Source organism: Taudactylus pleione, unplaced genomic scaffold (genome assembly GCF_031769625.1).
Source record: "Taudactylus pleione unplaced genomic scaffold, aTauple2 ptg000285l, whole genome shotgun sequence".
In the NCBI taxonomy this organism is placed as follows: domain Eukaryota; kingdom Metazoa; phylum Chordata; class Amphibia; order Anura; family Myobatrachidae; genus Taudactylus; species Taudactylus pleione.
In genome coordinates, this window is record NW_028284687.1 from 48,241 (window position 1) to 73,449 (window position 25,209).

The 25,209-nt window shown below is 43.2% G+C and overlaps 1 protein-coding gene across 2 annotated transcripts in view; it reads left to right on the forward strand.

Moving 5' to 3' along the window:
• The window catches only part of LOC148512022 (uncharacterized), a 33,540-nt gene that overhangs the window by 2,068 nt on the left and 6,263 nt on the right, over window positions 1-25,209 (forward strand). For both annotated transcript variants that reach the window (XM_088482327.1, XM_088482328.1), the window contains exons 2-5: window positions 206-355; window positions 2,285-2,363; window positions 2,483-2,580; window positions 5,123-6,935. In XM_088482327.1, coding sequence (XP_088338453.1) covers window positions 341-355; window positions 2,285-2,363; window positions 2,483-2,580; window positions 5,123-6,935 — 2,005 coding nt within the window. In that variant the 5' untranslated portion in view covers window positions 206-340. The remainder of the gene's footprint in view (window positions 1-205; window positions 356-2,284; window positions 2,364-2,482; window positions 2,581-5,122; window positions 6,936-25,209) is intronic.

Below are 25,209 nucleotides of genomic sequence, written 5' to 3' on the forward strand. Positions count from 1 at the left end.
AGCATTGGTGTAACGTTATGCAGTACAGCGCTGTGTGCCGGCCTCTGAGGAGCCTTATGGGACTGGGTCACAGGAACCTCTGACACTGACCAGGGCTCTATACCTGGGGGAAAGGGGAGACTTACTGGTCACTCACTGTTACATGTCTGACTGTGTTACATGTGTTCTCTGTGATGTCTATTATATTTATTCCATTTATTCCTAGTCAGTCCTGTTGTGAGGAACCAGAGTTTTCACTACACGTCACACGTTCTCTATTCTCACTGATTCACTAAGGATAGACAAGGACGGGAGTCACAGGACTGAGAGGATCTTACATCTCACCCTGGAGATTATCTACATGCTGAATGGGGAGGTGAGAGGATCTGGGAGTGTCACAGTGACATCTCTTATATCTATAGTAATAATACAGGGACATGACTGGGGAGGTGAGGGGGTCTGGGGGTGTCACAGTGACATCACTTATATCTATAGTAATAATACAGGGACATGACTGGGGAGGTGAGAGGATCTGGGAGTGTCACAGTGACATCACTTATATCTATAGTAATAATACAGGGACATGACTGGGGAGGTGAGGGGATCTGGGGGTGTCACAGTGACATCACTTATATCTATAGTAATAATACAGGGACATGACTGGGGAGGTGAGGGGATCTGGGAATGTCACAGTGACATCACTTATATCTATAGTAATAATACAGGGACATGACTGGTGAGGTGAGGGGATCTGGGGGTGTCACAGTGACATCACTTATATCTATAGTAATAATACAGGGACATGACTGGGGAGGTGAGGGGATCTGGGAATGTCACAGTGACATCACTTATATCTATAGTAATAATACAGGGACATGACTGGGGAGGTGAGGGGATCTGGGGGTGTCATAGTGACATTACTTATATCTATAGTAATAATACAGGGACATGACTGGGGAGGTGAGGGGATCTAGGAGTGTCACAGTGACATCACTTATCTCTATAGTAATAATACAGGGACATGACTGGGGAGGTGAGGGGATCTGGCAGTGTCACAGTAACATCACTTATATCTATAGTAATAATACAGGGACATGACTGGGGAGGTGAGGGGATCTGGGAGTGTCACAGTGACATCACTTATCTCTATAGTAATAATACAGGGACATGACTGGGGAGGTGAGGGGATCTGGGGGTGTCACAGTGACATCACTTATCTCTATAGTAATAATACAGGGACATGACTGGGGAGGTGAGGGGATCTAGGAGTGTCACAGTGACATCACTTATCTCTATAGTAATAATACAGGGACATGACTGGGGAGGTCATGTCCCTGTATTATTACTATAGATATAAGTGATGTCACTGTGACACTCCCAGATCCCCTCACCTACCCAGTCATGTCCCTGTATTATTATTATAGATATAAGTGATGTCACTGTGACACTCCCAGATCCCCTCACCTCCCCAGTCGTGTCCCTGTATTATTACTATAGATATAAGTGATGTCACTGTGACATGTGTCAGGAGGACTGAGCAGGACCCAGAGCCCCTTCACGGTGCCTCCACCTCAATCAGTGATAAATGAGAGACACAATGACCAGAAGATCCTGGAACTCACCAACAAGATCATTCAGCTGCTGCCTGGAGAGGTGACTGCTGGGAATGGGACATTATACCGTAACTCCAGGGGATGTGTCTGGGCAATGTCTGGAGAGGTGACTGCTGGGAATGGGACATTATACAGTAACACCAGGGGATGTGTCTGGGTGATGACTGGAGAGGTGACTGCTGGGAATAGGATATTATACCGTAACATTGGGAGATGTGTCTGGGTGATGACTGGAGAGGTGACTGCTGGGAATGGGACATTATACAGTAACACCGGGCGATGTGTCTGGGTGATGACTGGAGAGGTGACTGCTGGGAATGGGACATTATACCGTAACACCAGGGGTTGTGTCTGGGTGATGACTGGAGAGGTGACTGCTGGGAATGGGACATTATACAGTAACACCAGGGGTTGGGTCTGGGTGATGACTGGAGAGGTGACTGCTGGGAATGGGACGTTATACAGTAACACCAGGGGATGTTTCTGGGTGATGACTGGAGAGGTGACTTCTGGGAATGGGACATTATACAGTAACACCAGGAGATGTGTCTCGGTGATGACTGGAGAGGTGACTGCTAGGAATGGGACATTATACAGTAACACCAGGGGTTGTGTTTGGGTGATGACTGTATCATTGTGTGTGTCAGGTTCCAATAAGGTGTCAGGATGTCACTGTCTATGTCTCCATGCAGGAGGGAGAGTATATAGAGGAACACATGGGTCTGTACAAGGACGTGATGATGGAGAATCACCAGCCCCTCACATCACTGGGTAAGAGGAGACTGTCAGTTATTATACAGGGGAGAGCAGGTATGGGGGCCCCCTATATACACACATCACCTGATAATCACATATATACAATGTACTCAGTCACTGTGTGTCTCCTACAGATGGGCCCAGTAACAGAAATACCCCAGAGAGATGTCCCCGTCCTCTTTATTCCCAGGATTGTACAGAGGAGAATCACAGGATCCCACAGGAGGATCGGGTAGGTGGGATGTAGGACAGAATAGATTAGAATACACTGCGCTCTATTATTTAAGCTGGGACACAAGCAATGGTATAAGTAGAAAAGTAATTTATTTCACCATATGCATAGTATATAAAATCGTCTCATGTAATATATCTAAATTGCGACATTATAAAATTGACAGGTCTAAAAACTGAATGTAGATTAAGGAGTTGATCAGGCTCCTGATCTACACATAAGCAACAATGAAACAAGTTGAATAATACAAATATTGTAACAATTGTTATTCCTGGAAGCAAAACCAATAGAGATTCTGTAGAATAGTACATATAAATACACAATTGCCTGTATAGAAAAGGAGAAAACCCCTATGGATAGAAAATGTTCCTATTATGGAGGTATTGTATACTAATGCTGAAACAATTGTAGAGACATAGATCCACATTCACTTGACACTCCTGGGAGGAGGCAGGCCTACTAGGCACAATAAACTGGGGTGGCTTTAGGAAAGACCTAAAAAGACCTTTTTTACTCCCATTCTTTCTTATAGTGTAATTTTTCAAGCTAGTATTTTTTCCTATGTATATATGTGTATGCCCATATTAATGTGTGTGCGTGTGTGTATGTGTATATATATATATATATATATATATATATATATATATATATTTTTTACAATTCTTCTTCTATAGGTCTTTTTTTCTTTTCCTTATATCTTTTTTGTAATGAACACACAATACTAAGTTTACGATATGTGTATATGTGTGTTGTTCTTTTGTATATACGTGTATATTAATTATCTACATGGGTTTAGATATACATTTTTGGATATCAATAGAATGATTATTTAATTATTATTATTTTTTATTTACCCATTCATTTTTAATTTTTTTATTTTTATCTTTATCATGTATTATTTTTTATTTTAATATTATCTAAAATATTTATATATTATTTAACATATTATAATTCTAATTGTATTTCTATTAATACCTTTTCTTCTTTCTAAATTGGTTATTTCAACAGTTATTCGTTATAGATTGTTTAATTTATATACATATAATTAATTTTTATTCATCTGTCATGTTTTTTTCTGGGACACTAGGCTATGTGTATATAATTCACCATAAGAAGTTTAGACGTAACAATAGTCTACTAATGATTATTAATAAATAGTTATTATAGATACTTGATGTTTTTGTGTGATTTATATTTGGAACTATCGTATGTGTTCCTCTTAGGCTAAGATCCTTTGGTTATACATGGGATCATTCCATAAGGAGTTAAAACAAATTAATCAATTATCCAATGTTTAGAAGTTTGCTGCTATTTATACAGCAGAATTGCAAAGGGAGAACATTCTGGCTTGAAAAAGGCTACAGTGTAGCCGAAACGCGTTGCTGTTCTCCTGAATTATTGCCTGGATACCATCTCTACCATCTTCACATGATCACATTTGCCTTTTATGTGTTATTCTGCTGACCGCTACTTCCACTGGCGTGAGATTCCACCTGTATAGGCTGCCGCTGTGACAGAGACGGGCTCTGACTGCAGAACCAACACACTTGGTCTTCCCTCCTTGCTGGCTAACCACCTGATTGTGTCCTGCTCTCAAACAGCCGGAGACAGGAGCCGCTTGTCGGTGGTCTTTCCCTAGCCACTCCATCTGACACACAGGCACAGAGTTTAGCCTACTCGTGGAGCCGCCCCTCATGCGGTCTGATAGCCCGACCACCTCACTCGCTCATCCCCTGGTCAGAACGGAGACAGGAGTCCCCTACATCTGCTAATTTCTTTGTGGTTCCAACATCCTCCGGTTCTCTTTGAACCCATCTACAGGTACTTTGCCCGCTCAATTATACATCTCATATCTACGGGACTGCACCTTAGATACACAGGGGTTTATACCGGATTTCTGGAAAAGTACCCTTGAATGTGGATCTATGTCTCTACAATTGTTTCAGCATTAGTATACAATACCTCCATAATAGGAACATTTTCTATCCATAGGGGTTTTCTCCTTTTCTATACAGGCAATTGTGTATTTACATGTACTATTCTACAGAATCTCTATTGGTTTTGCTTCCAGGAATAACAATTGTTACAATATTTGTATTATTCAACTTGTTTCATTGTTGCTTATGTGTAGATCAGGAGCCTGATCAACTCCTTAATCTACATTCAGTTTTTAGACCTGTCAATTTTATAATGTTTCAGATTAGATATATTACATGAGACGATTTTATATACTATGCATATGGTGAAATAAATTACTTTTCTACTTATACCATTGCTTGTGTCCCAGCTTAAATAATAGAGCGCAGTGTATTCTAATCTTTTCTGTTCTTCTACCGAGGTTGACAATCACCTCTTTCTTTCACTGCTACATTGTTATTTGACATCTGATGGCTTATTAGCACTTGGTTATTTGTGTCAGGTGGGATGTAGGGTATCACAATATACCAAAGTGACTGTCACTATATGTGTAGAGAAGCTGTGCGTGTCTAATATTATACTGTGTCATATCAAATATCACTGTATTATTTTATGGGTTATTTAGTGTGAAGTTCTGGCTGATATGAAGGCAGAAGATATAGAGGGAGAAGAGACGTATGTGACTGATATGAAGGCAGAAGATATAGAGGGAGAAGAAGAGATATATGTGACTCATATGAAGGCAGAAGATATAGAGGGAGAAGAGATGTATGTGACTGATATGAAGGCAGAAGATACAGAGGGAGAAGAAGAGACGTATGTGACTGATATGAAGGCAGAAGATATAGAGGGAGAAGAGACGTATGTGACTGATATGAAGGCAGAAGATATAGAGGGAGAAGAGACGTATGTGACTGATATGAAGGCAGAAGATATAGAGGGAGAAGAAGAGATATATGTGACTGATATGAAGGCAGAAGATATAGAGGGAGAAGAGACGTATGTGACTGATATGAAGGCAGAAGATATAGAGGGAGAAGAAGAGATATATGTGACTCATATGAAGGCAGAAGATATAGAGGGAGAAGAGATGTATGTGACTGATATGAAGGCAGAAGATACAGAGGGAGAAGAAGAGACGTATGTGACTGATATGAAGGCAGAAGATATAGAGGGAGAAGAGACGTATGTGACTGATATGAAGGCAGAAGATATAGAGGGAGAAGAGACGTATGTGACTGATATGAAGGCAGAAGATATAGAGGGAGAAGAAGAGATATATGTGACTGATATGAAGGCAGAAGATACAGAGGGAGAAGAGATGTATGTGACTGATATGAAGGCAGAAGATACAGAGGGAGAAGAAGAGACGTATGTGACTGATATAAAGGCAGAAGATATAGATGGAGAAGAGACGTATGTGACTGATAATAAGGCAGAAGATATAGAGGGAGAAGAAGAGATATATGTGACTCATATGAAGGCAGAAGATATAGAGGGAGAAGAGATGTATGTGACTGATATGAAGGCAGAAGATATAGAGGGAGAAGAAGAGACGTGTGTGACTGATATAAAGGCAGAAGATATAGAGGGAGACGAAGAGACGTGTGTGACTGATATAAAGGCAGAAGATATAGATGGAGAAGAGACGTGTGTGACTGATATGAAGGCAGAAGATACAGAGGATGAGGCAGAAGATACAGAGGAAGAAGAAGAGACATACGTGACTGATAATAAGGCAGAAGATATAGAGGGAGAAGAAGAGACGTATGTAACTGATAATAAGGCAGAAGATATAGAGGGAGAAGAAGAGATGTATGTGACTGATATAAAGACAGAAGATATAGAGGGAGAAGAAGAGACGTATGTGACTGATATAAAGACAGAAGATATAGAGGGAGAAGAAGAGACATACGTGACTGATAATAAGGCAGAAGATATAGAGGGAGAAGAAGAGACGTATGTAACTGATAATAAGGCAGAAGATATAGAGGGAGAAGAAGAGATATATGTGACTCATATGAAGGCAGAAGATATAGAGGGAGAAGAGACGTATGTGACTGATATAAAGGCAGAAGATATAGAGGGAGAAGAAGAGACGTGTGTGACTGATATAAAGGCAGAAGATATAGCGGGAGAAGAAGAGACGTATGTGACTGATATAAAGGCAAAAGATATAGATGGAGAAGAGACGTGTGTGACTGATATGAAGGCAGAAGATACAGAGGAAGAAGAAGAGACATACGTGACTGATAATAAGGCAGAAGATATAGAGGGAGAAGAAGAGATGTATGTGACTGATATAAAGACAGAAGATATAGAGGGAGAAGAGACGTATGTGACTGATATGAAGGCAGAAGATATAGAGGGAGAAGAAGAGATGTATGTGAGGGGTGAGCAGCAGTGTAAGGAGGAAATTCCTACAGATATCAGCACAGGTGAGTAATAAACACTTATTACAGAACAGAGTCACATATTCTCCTTGCTCAGTTACTTCAACAATCTCATATCCTACACCCTCCTCTGTCAGTACAAACTATTAAGGGAAATGTGAATGAACTACGCTAGGAGCCAATATTTGGCAGTAAACTATTCAAAATATGGAATAGAACTGAATGCAGTGTTTAAAACATATACAATAACAAATAGAAATATATATATACAGATATTAAAATATAATATAATATACGGATGTATATATATTTCTACTCGTTAATGTATATGTTTTCAGTTTTAGTCCATATTTTGAATAGTCTACTGCCAAATAGTGGACTCCTAGCGCGGTTCATTCACTTTAACACCTTGTCGAGGGTTATACTAAAGATTATTTGTTTGCCTTTGTTTTTTTGCAAGTGAATATGGACTTCAAGGAGTCTGGGGATTTTTGCATTTAACAGATAGGTGAATTAAGAGTCTTATTTTATTTATTTTTTCAATTCAAACAGTGCTACACTTTTTCCAGATGAATGTAGGTAGTTATTTGTCTTGGTTAGGCTTGTCTTTCTCTCTCAGTATGGACAAGCCAGACTATGGTTCCAAAAAACAGGGATCAGTCATTTTTTATACTGGTACAAAATGTAAGATAAAATTGCCAAAAGGTACGGACCCAGGTCGATGTGTGCTTGTTGTTCACAGGGGGATTCATTACAGAGAGGTTCGGCTGAACAGTCGGTGATGCCTGATTGGTCCAGGTCTATGGTTGAGGCCATAAGTGAATTACGTCACTCTCAGGCAAATTACATGATACCCTGTTATCAAGCTGCTACTTTGTCTGATCCCTCGGTAGAGCCCAGATGGGCCCAGGATATGGGACGGTGTCTCGCTCAGATGGCAACGTCCCTAAATAAAATGGTAACGTCAGCAGGGCCCACAGCCACTAAGAGACATTCAGGCCATTCCTCAGTGGATTTTCCTGGAGAATAGGCTTCAGCTATCTCTTCCTATGAAGAAGGGAAATTGGATTATGACACTGAAGACACCTCAAACTGGGAGGATGACTCTCATTCTTATTGCTAGGTTTGTCAGGAATAGTGTTATTCCCACAACACAGTCTGTAACCCCTAAAGATCCTATGGATAGAAAGAATGAGGCTGTACTTAAGTCTATATTCACTTTGTCAGGAGTCTCGCTGCGGCCTGTTCTGGCCAGCGCCTGGGTGATAAAGTCTATCTGTCACGCGTGAGGATTGGTTTGGATAGGAACAATCGTAGGAGGCTGAAGGAGTGATTGGAATAGTGTGGACAAACTTGGGTGGCTTTAACCAGGACCTCCTCATATAGGGATATTGTGATGAAGGCGATGACAGAATAAAGAAAGAAGAATAATGTTGATCGGTAAGGAGCGATTGTGATTCTTGAATGTAGTTGATCGGTAAGGACCGATGAGGATACTTGAATGTAGTGGATTGGTAAAAACCGTGAGGATACTTGAATGTAGTTGATCGGTAAGGACCGATGATGATACGTGAATGTAGTTGATTGGTAAAGACCGATGGTAACATGAGAGATAATTCTCAATGGCAAATCCAGACTGCAGCAGATGATATTGTGGTCTGGTTCCAGGTGAAGGAAATAGAATAGGACGGACTGTACCGTTTAGATAAAGAGTATCCGGGGGCTCAGTACTTGAGCTGTAACTTCAGCAAGAAGCAGCGTTGTACTGGCAACAGAGGCCAGTCAGGAAATGGAATTTATAGGGCAGGATCCCTGATGATTGGATACTGCGGTCAGCAGGTCAGAAGGTAGTATTCTGAATTGAGGAATACTGTCAGGTGAGTCCAAGATTGCCGCGCCCACATCCTCGTCAAGATGCTGGGGAAGCCTGTTAGGAGTATAAGACCACAGAGAACCATCAGCATGCCCAAACTTCATCCTGGTGCGGCGTGCAGACGGACCTGGATAGGCACATACACAAAGAAAAGATACAAGTGCACAACTCCAAATTAACTGATTATATATAAATAATACATTTTGCAGTAAATACAATAGAGGTTTTTGGCATAATCTTGGCCAAGGTTATGGGCCTGCCCACTATATCCGGGTAACCTCTTGTCGGGCAGGTCCCTAACATACTAGGGCTCAAATCCAGAGCGCAGGACACCCCCAAACTAGCCCAGCTAAACTACCCCAAGGCACCGCTCTAATAAGAAAAGTGAAGTGTTAAGAGCAGCCACTGGTCGCATATAAAGAATAGAAATAAAAAGTGAAATACATATATATAAAAGAAACAGACAGTGAGGTATTAAAATGTGTTAAAGGAAATGTGTTATACTGCGGCACCCTGAAGCAGATCAGCAAAGCAATCTAGGGGGACCCACACCCCAAAAATGAACCAAAGCTGCACTACACAGTCTAAATATTAGCAGGACTTACCTATATTGTGCCTCTGACTGGTGTGCATATTACATTGCCAGACTCCATGCTCAAACCAATGTAGTAGAGTTGCTAGTCTGAGTGGGACGTGGCTCAGGCTTCCCAGGTGTGCAAATCAATGCACTAATCAGTTTACAAAGAAAAATGGATCTCAGACTGCACACTCTGGACATATATATATATATAATATAATTGGAGGTGCTACCTGTGGAGACCATTGATATATAAACAAAGAAGAGATACAAGTGCACAACTCCAAATTAACTGATTATATATAAATAAATACATTTTGCAGTAAATACAATAGAGGTTTTTGGCATAATCTTGGCCAAGGTTATGGGCCTGCCCCATATCCCCGTCAACATGCTGGGGAAGCCTGTTAGGAGTAGAAGGCCGCAGAGAACCATCAGCATGCCCAAACATCATCCTGGTGCGGCGTGCAGACGGACCTGGATAGGCACCAGAGAGGTAGGAAAGTAGTTTTAATGGAGCTGATCGTGACACTATCAATCCCTGGATGAACCAGATGATTACTGGATTTCAATCAGGGGATTTGTCTGAAGCTTGGCTTAAAATATGTAAGGAAAACAGAGTCCAAACATGCTTTAGCGGCATTGCCTTTTTGAAGGAGGTTTTTGATTGGTCCAGAATTAACTGAAATTATTTCTCAGGTCACAGGAGGAAAAAGCCTTTAACTTCCTGTAACAATACCAAAACCAATATCCGCTAGGTTTTGTTCCTTTTGGACTCAAGGCAGGGGAAGCTTTCAGGCATTCTGGGGTGTACCTAGGGGTCCACAGAGAGGGACCTTCAGGGGACGAGCTGTCCTTGGCACCTGTCGCGCTGCTGCTAAGGCACGGGACTAGGACCCATCCTCTGGTGGGAAGCCACTTGGATTCTTTCCAAAATGGAGTTTTGGGTAGGCCAGAGTCCAGTTCCAGAAAGATTTATTTCTATTCCTCTCCATGTGGATGGTTGCAGAAAGGCAGCTCTCACACAGGCAATTTCTGTGCTTTTTTGAATCTGGAGTAATTATTTTGGTTCCGGTACTACAGCAAGGCCTGCGGTGTTACTCCAGTCTTTCCTTGATAGACAAACCAGATGGGTCGTTTTGTCCCATTCTCAACCTGCTTATCTCTATTTGGAAAAATTCAAGATGGAGTCCATAAGCTCAGTCATTTGTTCCATGAAAGAAGAGGAATTTCTGGCCTCTATAGATATCAAGGATGCCTACCTCCAGGTTCCTATATGGAGGAGTCATCAACATCTTCTACGGTTTGCAGCTGGGGCATCGGCATTTTCAGTTCCATGCTCTGCCATCGGTTTGGCCACCGCTTCGAGTCTTTAAAAAGGTTATGGCACACATGATCTCCCTACTCAGGAGTGAGAGATAAATGTGTTGGCTTATCTGGACAATTTGTTGCTAAAAGCTCCCTCAATAGCCTTATTGCAACAACATCTTCAGATTACCTTAGGGATGCTCCAGAGATTCGGCTGGATCATCAATTTTCCCCTAATCAAATTTATTACCATCTCAGAGGATGGTATTTTTGAGTCTTCTCTTCGACACCCAGGGTCACAGAGTGTTTCTTCCATGGGCAAAGATTCAGGATCTTCAATCCAAGATAAGGACCATTTTTCAGATGTCTCATAGCTCAGTTCTCAGGGCTATGCAGTTACAGGGAATAATGGTGGCTTCATTCGGAGCTGTTACTTTCACCAGATTTCATGCCCGACCATTGCAAAACCAATTGCGTCATCGATGGGTGAAGCCGGACCTTCGATTAAACAGGCAGATGTTCAGATTATCTCTGCAGACCCGACAGTCACTTATTTGGTGGCTACAGGATACAAATCTGAACAGGGGTTGCCAATCGTCACGTAACAGAAATAGAGCTAGGGGTTGTGTTCAATGGGCGCACAAAAGAAAACATTTTATATTAAAATGTAACTTTTAAAATGATCACATTCTATGTGGTACATACAGTGGAATAGAAAGATTAAAATGTAATACTAACATATAAACAGACTGTGTGCATAAAGTAGGAAAATGTGAAGAAATAATAATGAAAAAGCAAAGTGCACTAATCTGTCTCTCCTAATACTAATTGCTGCACTGCACCTAGATGGTGGGGATCTGAATACAGATAAGATCTAGTGTATATACCAACATACACACATGCACTTCACTGGGTGGTTATTATTATATGCCTGGTACTGGGCGTGTGACTTACAATATAGGCCATAGAAGATATATACATATATAGGCCATAGAAGATATAGACATATATATATATATATATATATATATATATATATATATATAGGCTATATATATATAGGCCATAGAAATATATACTTATATAGGCCTTATAAGATATAGATATATATATATATATATAGGCCATAGAAGATATAAACATATATGTTACATGTTACAGCATGTTACACCTGTCTCTATCAGCACTGGTACTTACACCTTATCTTACACTACATCTCATGTATATTACACCTCTTCCCTGCAAGCCTGGAGGCAGCATGTTACACCTGTCTCTATCAGCACTGGTACTTACACCTTATATTACACTACATCTCATGTATATTACACCTCTTCCCTGCAAGCCTGGAGGCAGCATGTTACACCTGTCTCTATCAGCACTGGTACTTACATCTTATCTTACACTACATCTCATGTATATTACACCTCTTCCCTGCAAGCCTGGAGGCAGCATGTTACACCTGTCTCTATCAGCACTGGTACTTACATCTTATCTTACACTACATCTCATGTATATTACACCTCTTCCCTGCAAGCCTGGAGGCAGCAGCATGTTACACCTGTCTCTATCAGCACTGGTACTTACACCTTATCTTACACTACATCTCATGTATATTACACCTCTTCCCTGCAAGCCTGGGGGCAGCAGCATGTTACACCTGTCTCTATCAGCACTGGTACTTACACCTTATATTACACTACATCTCATGTATATTACACCTCTTCCCTGCAAGCCTGGGGGCAGCATGTTACACCTGTCTCTATCAGCACTGGTGCTTACATCTTATCTTAAACTACATCTCATGTATATTACACCTCTTCCCTGCAAGCCTGGGGGCAGCATGTTACACCTGTCTCTATCAGCACTGGTACTTACACCTTATCTTACACTACATCTCATGTATATTACACCTCTTCCCTGCAAGCCTGGGGGCAGCAGCATGTTACACCTGTCTCTATCAGCACTGGTACTTACACCTTATATTACACTACATCTCATGTATATTACACCTCTTCCCTGCAAGCCTGGAGGCAGCATGTTACACCTGTCTCTATCAGCACTGGTACTTACACCTTATCTTACACTACATCTCATGTATATTACACCTCTTCCCTGCAAGCCTGGGGGCAGCATGTTACACCTGTCTCTATCAGCACTGGTACTTACACCTTATATTACACTACATCTCATGTATATTACACCTCTTCCCTGCAAGCCTGGGGGCAGCATGTTACACCTGTCTCTATCAGCACTGGTACTTACACCTTATCTTACACTACATCTCATGTATATTACACCTCTTCCCTGCAAGCCTGGTGGCAGCATGTTACACCTGTCTCTATCAGCACTGGTGCTTACATCTTATCTTACACTACATCTCATGTATATTACACCTCTTCCCTGCAAGCCTGGAGGCAGCATGTTACACCTGTCTCTATCAGCACTGGTACTTACACCTTATATTACACTACATCTCATGTATATTACACCTCTTCCCTGCAAGCCTGGAGGCAGCATGTTACACCTGTCTCTATCAGCACTGGTACTTACACCTTATCTTACACTACATCTCATGTATATTACACCTCTTCCCTGCAAGCCTGGGGGCAGCATGTTACACCTGTCTCTATCAGCACTGGTACTTACACCTTATCTTACACTACATCTCATGTATATTACACCTCTTCCCTGCAAGCCTGGGGGCAGCATGTTACACCTGTCTCTATCAGCACTGGTACTTACACCTTATCTTACACTACATCTCATGTATATTACACCTCTTCCCTGCAAGCCTGGGGGCAGCATGTTACACCTGTCTCTATCAGCACTGGTACTTACATCTTATCTTACACTACATCTCATGTATATTACACCTCTTCCCTGCAAGCCTGGAGGCAGCATGTTACACCTGTCTCTATCAGCACTGGTACTTACACCTTATATTACACTACATCTCATGTATATTACACCTCTTCCCTGCAAGCCTGGAGGCAGCATGTTACACCTGTCTCTATCAGCACTGGTACTTACACCTTATCTTACACTACATCTCATGTATATTACACCTCTTCCCTGCAAGCCTGGGGGCAGCATGTTACACCTGTCTCTATCAGCACTGGTACTTACACCTTATCTTACACTACATCTCATGTATATTACACCTCTTCCCTGCAAGCCTGGGGGCAGCATGTTACACCTGTCTCTATCAGCACTGGTACTTACACCTTATCTTACACTACATCTCATGTATATTACACCTCTTCCCTGCAAGCCTGGAGGCAGCATGTTACACCTGTCTCTATCAGCACTGGTACTTACACCTTATCTTACACTACATCTCATGTATATTACACCTCTTCCCTGCAAGCCTGGGGGCAGCATGTTACACCTGTCTCTATCAGCACTGGTACTTACACCTTATATTACACTACATCTCATGTATATTACACCTCTTCCCTGCAAGCCTGGAGGCAGCAGCATGTTACACCTGTCTCTATCAGCACTGGTACTTACATCTTATCTTACACTACATCTCATGTATATTACACCTCTTCCCTGCAAGCCTGGGGGCAGCATGTTACACCTGTCTCTATCAGCACTGGTACTTACACCTTATATTACACTACATCTCATGTATATTACACCTCTTCCCTGCAAGCCTGGAGGCAGCAGCATGTTACACCTGTCTCTATCAGCACTGGTGCTTACATCTTATCTTACACTACATCTCATGTATATTACACCTCTTCCCTGCAAGCCTGGAGGCAGCATGTTACACCTGTCTCTATCAGCACTGGTACTTACACCTTATATTACACTACATCTCATGTATATTACACCTCTTCCCTGCAAGCCTGGAGGCAGCAGCATGTTACACCTGTCTCTATCAGCACTGGTACTTACACCTTATATTACACTACATCTCATGTATATTACACCTCTTCCCTGCAAGCCTGGGGACAGCATGTTACACCTGTCTCTATCAGCACTGGTGCTTACATCTTATCTTACACTACATCTCATGTATATTACACCTCTTCCCTGCAAGCCTGGAGGCAGCATGTTACACCTGTCTCTATCAGCACTGGTACTTACACCTTATATTACACTACATCTCATGTATATTACACCTCTTCCCTGCAAGCCTGGAGGCAGCAGCATGTTACACCTGTCTCTATCAGCACTGGTACTTACACCTTATATTACACTACATCTCATGTATATTACACCTCTTCCCTGCAAGCCTGGAGGCAGCATGTTACACCTGTCTCTATCAGCACTGGTACTTACACCTTATCTTACACTACATCTCATGTATATTACACCTCTTCCCTGCAAGCCTGGGGGCAGCATGTTACACCTGTCTCTATCAGCACTGGTACTTACACCTTATCTTACACTACATCTCATGTATATTACACCTCTTCCCTGCAAGCCTGGAGGCAGCAGCATGTTACACCTGTCTCTATCAGCACTGGTACTTACACCTTATCTTACACTACATCTCATGTATATTACACCTCTTCCCTGCAAGCCTGGGGGCAGCATGTTACACCTGTCTCTATCAGCACTGGTACTTACACCTTATCTTACACTACATCTCATGTATATTACACCTCTTCCCTGCAAGCCTGGGGGCAGCATGTTACACCTGTCTCTATCAGCACTGGTACTTACACCTTATCTTACACTACATCTCATGTATATTACACCTCTTCCCTGCAAGCCTGGGGGCAGCATGTTACACCTGTCTCTATCAGCACTGGTACTTACACCTTATCTTACACTACATCTCATGTATATTACACCTCTTCCCTGCAAGCCTGGGGGCAGCATGTTACACCTGTCTCTATCAGCACTGGTACTTACACCTTATCTTACACTACATCTCATGTATATTACACCTCTTCCCTGCAAGCCTGGAGGCAGCATGTTACACCTGTCTCTATCAGCACTGGTACTTACACCTTATCTTACACTACATCTCATGTATATTACACCTCTTCCCTGCAAGCCTGGGGGCAGCATGTTACACCTGTCTCTATCAGCACTGGTACTTACACCTTATCTTACACTACATCTCATGTATATTACACCTCTTCCCTGCAAGCCTGGGGGCAGCATGTTACACCTGTCTCTATCAGCACTGGTACTTACACCTTATCTTACACTACATCTCATGTATATTACACCTCTTCCCTGCAAGCCTGGAGGCAGCATGTTACACCTGTCTCTATCAGCACTGGTACTTACACCTTATCTTACACTACATCTCATGTATATTACACCTCTTCCCTGCAAGCCTGGGGGCAGCATGTTACACCTGTCTCTATCAGCACTGGTACTTACACCTTATCTTACACTACATCTCATGTATATTACACCTCTTCCCTGCAAGCCTGGGGGCAGCATGTTACACCTGTCTCTATCAGCACTGGTACTTACATCTTATCTTACACTACATCTCATGTATATTACACCTCTTCCCTGCAAGCCTGGGGGCAGCAGCATGTTACACCTGTCTCTATCAGCACTGGTATTTACACCTTATATTACACTACATCTCATGTATATTACACCTCTTCCCTGCAAGCCTGGAGGCAGCAGCATGTTACACCTGTCTCTATCAGCACTGGTACTTACACCTTATCTTACACTACATCTCATGTATATTACACCTCTTCCCTGCAAGCCTGGAGGCAGCATGTTACACCTGTCTCTATCAGCACTGGTACTTACACCTTATCTTACACTACATCTCATGTATATTACACCTCTTCCCTGCAAGCCTGGAGGCAGCATGTTACACCTGTCTCTATCAGCACTGGTGCTTACACCTTATCTTACACTACATCTCATGTATATTACATCTCTTCCCTGCAAGCCTGGGGGCAGCAGCATGTTACACCTGTCTCTATCAGCACTGGTGCTTACACCTTATCTTACACTACATCTCATGTATATTACACCTCTTCCCTGCAAGCCTGGGGGCAGCATGTTACACCTGTCTCTATCAGCACTGGTACTTACACCTTATCTTACACTACATCTCATGTATATTACACCTCTTCCCTGCAAGCCTGGGGGCAGCATGTTACACCTGTCTCTATCAGCACTGGTACTTACACCTTATCTTACACTACATCTCATGTATATTACATCTCTTCCCTGCAAGCCTGGGGGCAGCAGCATGTTACACCTGTCTCTATCAGCACTGGTACTTACACCTTATATTACACTACATCTCATGTATATTACACCTCTTCCCTGCAAGCCTGGAGGCAGCATGTTACACCTGTCTCTATCAGCACTGGTACTTACATCTTATCTTACACTACATCTCATGTATATTACACCTCTTCCCTGCAAGCCTGGAGGCAGCAGCATGTTACACCTGTCTCTATCAGCACTGGTACTTACACCTTATCTTACACTACATCTCATGTATATTACACCTCTTCCCTGCAAGCCTGGAGGCAGCATGTTACACCTGTCTCTATCAGCACTGGTACTTACACCTTATCTTACACTACATCTCATGTATATTACACCTCTTCCCTGCAAGCCTGGGGGCAGCATGTTACACCTGTCTCTATCAGCACTGGTACTTACATCTTATCTTACACTACATCTCATGTATATTACACCTCTTCCCTGCAAGCCTGGGGGCAGCATGTTACACCTGTCTCTATCAGCACTGGTGCTTACACCTTATCTTACACTACATCTCATGTATATTACACCTCTTCCCTGCAAGCCTGGGGGCAACATGTTACACCTGTCTCTATCAGCACTGGTACTTACATCTTATCTTACACTACATCTCATGTATATTACACCTCTTCCCTGCAAGCCTGGGGGCAGCATGTTACACCTGTCTCTATCAGCACTGGTGCTTACACCTTATCTTACACTACATCTCATGTATATTACACCTCTTCCCTGCAAGCCTGGGGGCAGCATGTTACACCTGTCTCTATCAGCACTGGTACTTACACCTTATCTTACACTACATCTCATGTATATTACACCTCTTCCCTGCAAGCCTGGGGGCAACATGTTACACCTGTCTCTATCAGCACTGGTACTAACACCTTATCTTACACTACATCTCATGTATATTACACCTCTTCCCTGCAAGCCTGGGGGCAGCATGTTACACCTGTCTCTATCAGCACTGGTGCTTACACCTTATCTTACACTACATCTCATGTATATTACACCTCTTCCCTGCAAGCCTGGGGGCAGCATGTTACACCTGTCTCTATCAGCACTGGTACTTACACCTTATCTTACACTACATCTCATGTATATTACACCTCTTCCCTGCAAGCCTGGGGGCAGCATGTTACACCTGTCTCTATCAGCACTGGTACTTACACCTTATCTTACACTACATCTCATGTATATTACACCTCTTCCCTGCAAGCCTGGGGGCAGCATGTTACACCTGTCTCTATCAGCACTGGTACTTACACCTTATCTTACACTACATCTCATGTATATTACACCTCTTCCCTGCAAGCCTGGGGGCAGCAGCATGTTACACCTGTCTCTATCAGCACTGGTACTTACACCTTATCTTACACTACATCTCATGTATATTACACCTCTTCCCTGCAAGCCTGGGGGCAGCAGCATGTTACACCTGTCTCTATCAGCACTGGTACTTACACCTTATCTTACACTACATCTCATGTATATTACACCTCTTCCCTGCAAGCCTGGGGGCAGCATGTTACACCTGTCTCTATCAGTACTGGTACTTACACCTTATCTTACACTACATCTCATGTATATTACACCTCTTCCCTGCAAGCCTGGGGGCAGCAGCATGTTACACCTGTCTCTATCAGCACTGGTACTTACACCTTATCTTACACTATATCTCATGTATATTACACCTCTTCCCTGCAAGCCTGGGGGCAGCAGCATGTTACACCTGTCTCTATCAGTACTGGTACTTACACCTTATATTACACTACATCTCATGTATATTACACCTCTTCCCTGCAAGCCTGGGGACAGCATGTTACACCTGTCTCTATCAGCACTGGTACTTACATCTTATCTTACACTACATCTCATGTATATTACACCTCTTCCCTGCAAGCCTGGGGGCAGCAGCATGTTACACCTGTCTCTATCAGCACTGGTACTTACACCTTATCTTACACTATATCTCATGTATATTACACCTCTTCCCTGCAAGCCTGGGGGCAGCAGCATGTTACACCTGTCTCTATCAGCACTGGTACTTACACCTTATATTACACTACATCTCATGTATATTACACCTCTTCCCTGCAAGCCTGGGGGCAGCATGTTACACCTGTCTCTATCAGCACTGGTACTTACATCTTATCTTACACTACATCTCATGTATATTACACCTCTTCCCTGCAAGCCTGGGGGCAGCATGTTACACCTGTCTCTATCAGCACTGGTACTTACACCTTATCTTACACTACATCTCATGTATATTACACCTCTTCCCTGCAAGCCTGGAGGCAGCATGTTACACCTGTCTCTATCAGCACTGGTACTTACACCTTATCTTACACTACATCTCATGTATATTACACCTCTTCCCTGCAAGCCTGGAGGCAGCATGTTACACCTGTCTCTATCAGCACTGGTACTTGCACCTTATATTACACTACATCTCATGTATATTACACCTCTTCCCTGCAAGCCTGGGGGCAGCATGTTACACCTGTCTCTATCAGCACTGGTACTTACACCTTATCTTACACTACATCTCATGTATATTACACCTCTTCCCTGCAAGCCTGGGGGCAGCATGTTACACCTGTCTCTATCAGCACTGGTACTTACACCTTATCTTACACTACATCTCATGTATATTACACCTCTTCCCTGCAAGCCTGGGGGCAGCATGTTACACCTGTCTCTATCAGCACTGGTACTTACACCTTATATTACACTACATCTCATGTATATTACACCTCTTCCCTGCAAGCCTGGGGGCAGCAGCATGTTACACCTGTCTCTATCAGCACTGGTACTTACATCTTATATTACACTACATCTCATGTATATTACATCTCTTCCCTGCAAGCCTGGGGGCAGCAGCATGTTACACCTGTCTCTATCAGCACTGGTACTTACATCTTATCTTACACTACATCTCATGTATATTACATCTCTTCCCTGCAAGCCTGGGGGCAGCATGTTACACCTGTCTCTATCAGCACTGGTACTTACACCTTATATTACACTACATCTCATGTATATTACACCTCTTCCCTGCAAGCCTGGGGGCAGCAGCATGTTACACCTGTCTCTATCAGCACTGGTACTTACATCTTATATTACACTACATCTCATGTATATTACATCTCTTCCCTGCAAGCCTGGGGGCAGCAGCATGTTACACCTGTCTCTATCAGCACTGGTACTTACATCTTATCTTACACTACATCTCATGTATATTACACCTCTTCCCTGCAAGCCTGGGGGCAGCATGTTACACCTGTCTCTATCAGCACTGGTACTTACACCTTATATTACACTACATCTCATGTATATTACACCTCTTCCCTGCAAGCCTGGGGGCAGCATGTTACACCTGTCTCTATCAGCACTGGTACTTACACCTTATCTTACACTACATCTCATGTATATTACACCTCTTCCCTGCAAGCCTGGGGGCAGCATGTTACACCTGTCTCTATCAGCACTGGTACTTACACCTTATCTTACACTACATCTCATGTATATTACACCTCTTCCCTGCAAGCCTGGAGGCAGCACCATGTTACACCTGTCTCTATCAGCACTGGTACTTACACCTTATCTTACACTACATCTCATGTATATTACACCTCTTCCCTGCAAGCCTGGGGACAGCATGTTACACCTGTCTCTATCAGCACTGGTGCTTACACCTTATCTTACACTACATCTCATGTATATTACACCTCTTCCCTGCAAGCCTGGAGGCAGCAGCATGTTACACCTGTCTCTATCAGCACTGGTACTTACACCTTATCTTACACTACATCTCATGTATATTACACCTCTTCCCTGCAAGCCTGGGGGCAGCATGTTACACCTGTCTCTATCAGCACTGGTACTTACACCTTATCTTACACTACATCTCATGTATATTACACCTCTTCCCTGCAAGCCTGGGGGCAGCATGTTACACCTGTCTCTATCAGCACTGGTGCTTACACCTTATCTTACACTACATCTCATGTATATTACACCTCTTCCCTGCAAGCCTGGGGGCAGCATGTTACACCTGTCTCTATCAGCACTGGTACTTACATCTTATCTTACACTACATCTCATGTATATTACACCTCTTCCCTGCAAGCCTGGAGGCAGCAGCATGTTACACCTGTCTCTATCAGCACTGGTACTTACACCTTATCTTACACTACATCTCATGTATATTACACCTCTTCCCTGCAAGCCTGGGGGCAGCAGCATGTTACACCTGTCTCTATCAGCACTGGTATTTACACCTTATATTACACTACATCTCATGTATATTACACCTCTTCCCTGCAAGCCTGGAGGCAGCAGCATGTTACACCTGTCTCTATCAGCACTGGTACTTACACCTTATCTTACACTACATCTCATGTATATTACACCTCTTCCCTGCAAGCCTGGAGGCAGCATGTTACACCTGTCTCTATCAGCACTGGTACTTACACCTTATCTTACACTACATCTCATGTATATTACACCTCTTCCCTGCAAGCCTGGGGGCAGCATGTTACACCTGTCTCTATCAGCACTGGTACTTACATCTTATCTTACACTACATCTCATGTATATTACACCTCTTCCCTGCAAGCCTGGGGGGCAGCAGCATGTTACACCTGTCTCTATCAGCACTGGTACTTACACCTTATCTTACACTACATCTCATGTATATTACACCTCTTCCCTACAAGCCTGGGGGGCCAGCATGTTACACCTGTCTCTATCAGCACTGGTACTTACACCTTATATTACACTACATCTCATGTATATTACACCTCTTCCCTGCAAGCCTGGGGGCAGCATGTTTACACTCTGTCTCTATCAGCACTGGTGCTTACACCTTATCTTACACTACAATCTCATGTATATTACACCTCTTCCCTGCAAGCCTGGGGGCAACATGTTACACCTGTCTCTATCAGCACTGGTACTTACACCTTATCTTACACTACATCTCATGTATATTACACCTCTTCCCTGCAAGCCTGGGGGCAGCATGTTACACCTGTCTCTATCAGCACTGGTACTTACACCTTATCTTACACTACATCTCATGTATATTACACCTCTTCCCTGCAAGCCTGGGGGCAGCATGTTACACCTGTCTCTATCAGCACAGGTACTTACACCTTATCTTACACTACATCTCATGTATATTACACCTCTTCCCTGCAAGCCTGGGGGCAGCATGTTACACCTGTCTCTATCAGCACTGGTGCTTACACCTTATATTACACTACATCTCATGTATATTACACCTCTTCCCTGCAAGCCTGGAGGCAGCATGTTACACCTGTCTCTATCAGCACTGGTACTTGCACCTTATATTACACTACATCTCATGTATATTACACCTCTTCCCTGCAAGCCTGGGGGCAGCAGCATGTTACACCTGTCTCTATCAGCACTGGTACTTACACCTTATCTTACACTACATCTCATGTATATTACATCTCTTCCCTGCAAGCCTGGAGGCAGCATGTTACACCTGTCTCTATCAGCACTGGTACTTACACCTTATCTTACACTACATCTCATGTATATTACACCTCTTCCCTGCAAGCCTGGGGGCAGCAGCATGTTACACCTGTCTCTATCAGCACTGGTACTTACACCTTATCTTACACTACATCACATGTATATTACACCTCTTCCCTGCAAGCCTGGGGGCAGCATGTTACACCTGTCTCTATCAGCACTGGTACTTACACCTTATCTTACACTACATCTCATGTATATTACACCTCTTCCCTGCAAGCCTGGGGGCAGCATGTTACACCTGTCTCTATCAGCACTGGTACTTACATCTTATCTTACACTACATCTCATGTATATTACACCTCTTCCCTGCAAGCCTGGGGGCAGCAGCATGTTACACCTGTCTCTATCAGCACTGGTACTTACACCTTATCTTACACTACATCTCATGTATATTACACCTCTTCCCTGCAAGCCTGGGGGCAGCAGCATGTTACACCTGTCTCTATCAGCACTGGTACTTACACCTTATCTTACACTACATCTCATGTATATTACACCTCTTCCCTGCAAGCCTGGAGGCAGCAGCATGTTACACCTGTCTCTATCAGCACTGGTACTTACACCTTATCTTACACTACATCTCATGTATATTACACCTCTTCCCTGCAAGCCTGGGGGCAGCAGCATGTTACACCTGTCTCTATCAGCACTGGTACTTACACCTTATCTTACACTATATCTCATGTATATTACACCTCTTCCCTGCAAGCCTGGGGGCAGCAGCATGTTACACCTGTCTCTATCAGCACTGGTACTTACACCTTATATTACACTACATCTCATGTATATTACACCTCTTCCCTGCAAGCCTGGAGGCAGCATGTTACACCTGTCTCTATCAGCACTGGTACTTACACCTTATCTTACACTACATCTCATGTATATTACACCTCTTCCCTGCAAGCCTGGGGGCAGCATGTTACACCTGTCTCTATCAGCACTGGTACTTACACCTTATATTACACTACATCTCATGTATATTACACCTCTTCCCTGCAAGCCTGGAGGCAGCACCATGTTACACCTGTCTCTATCAGCACTGGTACTTACACCTTATCTTACACTACATCTCATGTATATTACACCTCTTCCCTGCAAGCCTGGGGACAGCATGTTACACCTGTCTCTATCAGCACTGGTGCTTACACCTTATCTTACACTACATCTCATGTATATTACACCTCTTCCCTGCAAGCCTGGGGGCAGCATGTTACACCTGTCTCTATCAGCACTGGTACTTACATCTTATCTTACACTACATCTCATGTATATTACACCTCTTCCCTGCAAGCCTGGAGGCAGCATGTTACACCTGTCTCTATCAGCACTGGTACTTACACCTTATCTTACACTACATCTCATGTATATTACACCTCTTCCCTGCAAGCCTGGGGGCAGCATGTTACACCTGTCTCTATCAGCACTGGTACTTACACCTTATATTACACTACATCTCATGTATATTACACCTCTTCCCTGCAAGCCTGGGGGCAGCATATTACACCTGTCTCTATCAGCACTGGTACTTACACCTTATATTACACTACATCTCATGTATATTACACCTCTTCCCTGCAAGCCTGGGGGCAGCATGTTACACCTGTCTCTATCAGCACTGGTACTTACACCTTATCTTACACTACATCTCATGTATATTACACCTCTTCCCTGCAAGCCTGGAGGCAGCATGTTACACCTGTCTCTATCAGCACTGGTACTTACACCTTATCTTACACTACATCTCATGTATATTACACCTCTTCCCTGCAAGCCTGGAGGCAGCAGCATGTTACACCTGTCTCTATCAGCACTGGTACTTACACCTTATATTACACTACATCTCATGTATATTACACCTCTTCCCTGCAAGCCTGGAGGCAGCATGTTACACCTGTCTCTATCAGCACTGGTACTTACACCTTATATTACACTACATCTCATGTATATTACACCTCTTCCCTGCAAGCCTGGGGGCAGCATGTTACACCTGTCTCTATCAGCACTGGTACTTACACCTTATCTTACACTACATCTCATGTATATTACACCTCTTCCCTGCAAGCCTGGGGGCAGCAGCATGTTACACCTGTCTCTATCAGCACTGGTACTTACACCTTATCTTACACTACATCTCATGTATATTACACCTCTTCCCTGCAAGCCTGGAGGCAGCATGTTACACCTGTCTCTATCAGCACTGGTACTTACATCTTATCTTACACTACATCTCATGTATATTACACCTCTTCCCTGCAAGCCTGGAGGCAGCATGTTACACCTGTCTCTATCAGCACTGGTACTTACACCTTATCTTACACTACATCTCATGTATATTACACCTCTTCCCTGCAAGCCTGGAGGCAGCATGTTACACCTGTCTCTATCAGCACTGGTACTTACACCTTATCTTACACTACATCTCATGTATATTACACCTCTTCCCTGCAAGCCTGGAGGCAGCATGTTACACCTGTCTCTATCAGCACTGGTACTTACACCTTATATTACACTACATCTCATGTATATTACACCTCTTCCCTGCAAGCCTGGGGGCAGCATGTTACACCTGTCTCTATCAGCACTGGTACTTACATCTTATCTTACACTACATCTCATGTATATTACACCTCTTCCCTGCAAGCCTGGGGGCAGCAGCATGTTACACCTGTCTCTATCAGCACTGGTACTTACACCTTATATTACACTACATCTCATGTATATTACACCTCTTCCCTGCAAGCCTGGAGGCAGCATGTTACACCTGTCTCTATCAGCAC